The sequence below is a fragment of the Neopelma chrysocephalum genome, unplaced genomic scaffold, assembly GCF_003984885.1.
Source record: "Neopelma chrysocephalum unplaced genomic scaffold, ASM398488v2 Primary Assembly neopelma1_96916, whole genome shotgun sequence".
Lineage (NCBI taxonomy): Eukaryota > Metazoa > Chordata > Aves > Passeriformes > Pipridae > Neopelma > Neopelma chrysocephalum.
The window spans coordinates 12,424-14,766 of record NW_020925559.1 but is presented as its reverse complement, the minus strand read 5'-3'; the positions used below and the strand labels follow the sequence as shown (position 1 = coordinate 14,766).

Genomic DNA, 2,343 nt, shown 5'->3' with positions numbered 1-2,343 from the left:
GGCCCCGGGGGCCTGCCGTTGGTGGGTGGGCAGGGCCGGACAAGGACCCCGGGGGCCGACCAGTGGTGGGCAGGTCGGGCCATGCGAGGACCCTGGGTACCGACTGATGCTCGGCAGGCTGGACCTGACGAGGGCACCAGGGCCCCACTGTTGGTGGGTAGTCAGGGCCGAGCGAGGGGCCCTGGGGCCGACCAGTGGTGGGCGGGGCAGGCCAGACCAGGGCCCTGGGAACCGACCGGTGGTGGGTGGGTGGGGCCGGGTGAGGGGCCCGGGGACCTACTGGTGGTGCGCTGGAGGGGCCAGGCGAGGGCCCCGAGGGCTGACCAGTGATGGGCGGGTGGGACCAGGTGAGGACCCAGGGGGCTGACTGGTGGTGGGCAGGTGGGGCTGGGCGAGGGCACCGGGGGCCAACCGGTGGTGGTAGGGCGGGACTGGAAAAAGACCCCAGGGCCGACCCATGGTGGGCGGGCTGGGCCAGGCGAGGGCCCCGGGGGACCAGTGGTGGAGGCAGGTCGGGGCCAGGCAAAGGCCCCGGGTGACGACTGGTGGTGGGCGGGCAGGGCCGGGCGAGGGCCCTGGGGGCAGAGAGGTTGTGGGTAGGCGGTGCCGGGCAATGGCCCAGGGCGTCGACTGGTGGTGGGTGGACCGGGCCTGACGAGGGCCTTGGGGACCGACCAGTGGTGGGCTGACCGGGCCTGACGAAAGCCCCAGGGGCCAACCGGTGGTGGGCGGGCGGGGCCAGGCGAGGGCCCTTGGGGCCGACCGGTGTTGGACGGGCTGTCTGGGCAAGGGCCCCGGGGGCTGACCGGTGGTGGGCAGGCCGGGCTGTACGAGGGCCCCGGGGGACGACTGGTGGTGGGTGGGCCTGGCCGGACCAGGGCCTTGGGGGCTGACCAGTGGTTGCAGGGGGTGGCCAGGCCAGGGCCACTGGGGCTGACCAGTGGTCGTAGGGTGGGGCAAGGCAAGGGCCCCGGGGAATGACCCGTGCTGGGCAGGTGGGGCCGGGCAAGGGCCCCAGGGGCCGACCGGTTGTGGGCGGGCGTGGCTGGGCAAGGGCCCCGGTGGCGCAGACAGGTGGTTGGCGGGCCGGGCCAGACAGGGGCTCTGGGGGCCAACCGGTGGTGGTAGTGCGGGGCTCGGCGAGGGTCCCAGGGGCTGTCCAGTAGTGGGTGGGCCGGGGCTGGCGAGGGCCCTTGGGTCCGACTGGTAGTTAGTGGGTTGGGCTGGGCAAGGGCCCTGGGGGGTGGGCGAGCTGGGCGGGGTGAGGGCTCCGCATGCTGACCAGTGGTGGGCAGGCTGGGCCGGACCAGGGCCCCGGGGTTTGAGTGGTGGTGGGCAGGTCAGCCTGGGTGAGGGCCCTGTGGGCTGACTGGTTGTGGGTGGGCAGGGCTGGGCAAGGGCCCCTGGGGAAGATTGGTGGTGGGTGGTCGGGGTCAGGTGAGGGTCCCAGTGGTGTGCGGGGCGGGCCAGTCGAGGGCCCAAAAGGCCGACCGGTGGTGGGCAGGCCGGTCCGGACAAGGGCCCCAATGGCCGACAAGTGGTGGGCAGGTCAGGCCTGACGAAGGCCATGGGGGCTGACTGCTGGTGGGCGAACCGGGCCAGACGAGCGCCCCAGGGTCTGACCGGTTGTGGGCGGGCAGGGCCAGGTGGGGGCCCAGGGGGCCTACCGGTTGTGGGCGTGAGGGGCCGGGTGAGGGCCATGGTAAACAACTGGTGGTTTGCGGGCCAGGCCTGACGAGGGCCCTGGGGGTCGGCGGATGGTGTGCGGGCCAGGCCAGACGAGGGCCCCGGGGGCCGACCGGTGTTAGGCATGCCGGGCTGGTCGAGGGCCCCGAGGGCCGACTGGTGGTGGGCATGTCGGGACTGACGAGGGCCCTGGGGACCGACAAGTGGTTGGTGGGTAGGGCAGGACGAGGGCCCCGATGGGCGACAGGTGGTGGACTGGCCGGGCCTGACGAGGGCCCCAGTGGCCTTCCCGGCAGGAAAGAAAGGCCTGACCCCCCCCATCACCTGCCGTTGGTGCGCCACTCTCGGCACTACGTGCCCAGCCAGGGCTTGCGGGGCGGGTAACTTTGGTCTGGGAGGAATCTTCGTCCATATCCAATTTTTAACCTCAGCCAGCCCTCGGCAGCACGCAGCACCGGCCTGCGAACGACTGCCCTTCCCACCCGGAAAGAAAGGCCTCAGTCCCCCTCTCTCACCTGCCCTTGGTGCGCCACTCTCGGCACTATGTGCCCAGCCAGGGCTTGCGGGGCGGGCACCTATGCTCTGGGAGGAATCCTCATCCGTATCCAAATTTGGCCCTCGGACGGCTCCCGGAGCCGTGGCGCGCCGGCCGGCGAA

At 72.6% G+C, this 2,343-nt stretch overlaps 1 protein-coding gene across 1 annotated transcript; it reads right to left on the bottom strand.

Annotated features, from left to right (window-relative positions):
- Positions 1-276: 276 nt before the first annotated feature.
- On the bottom strand, positions 277-2,007 carry LOC113960816 (basic proline-rich protein-like). Its single transcript, XM_027670567.1, has one exon. It carries the CDS (start codon positions 2,005-2,007, stop codon positions 277-279), a length of 1,731 nt encoding a protein of 576 aa, XP_027526368.1.
- Between the last annotated feature and the right edge of the window lie 336 nt (positions 2,008-2,343).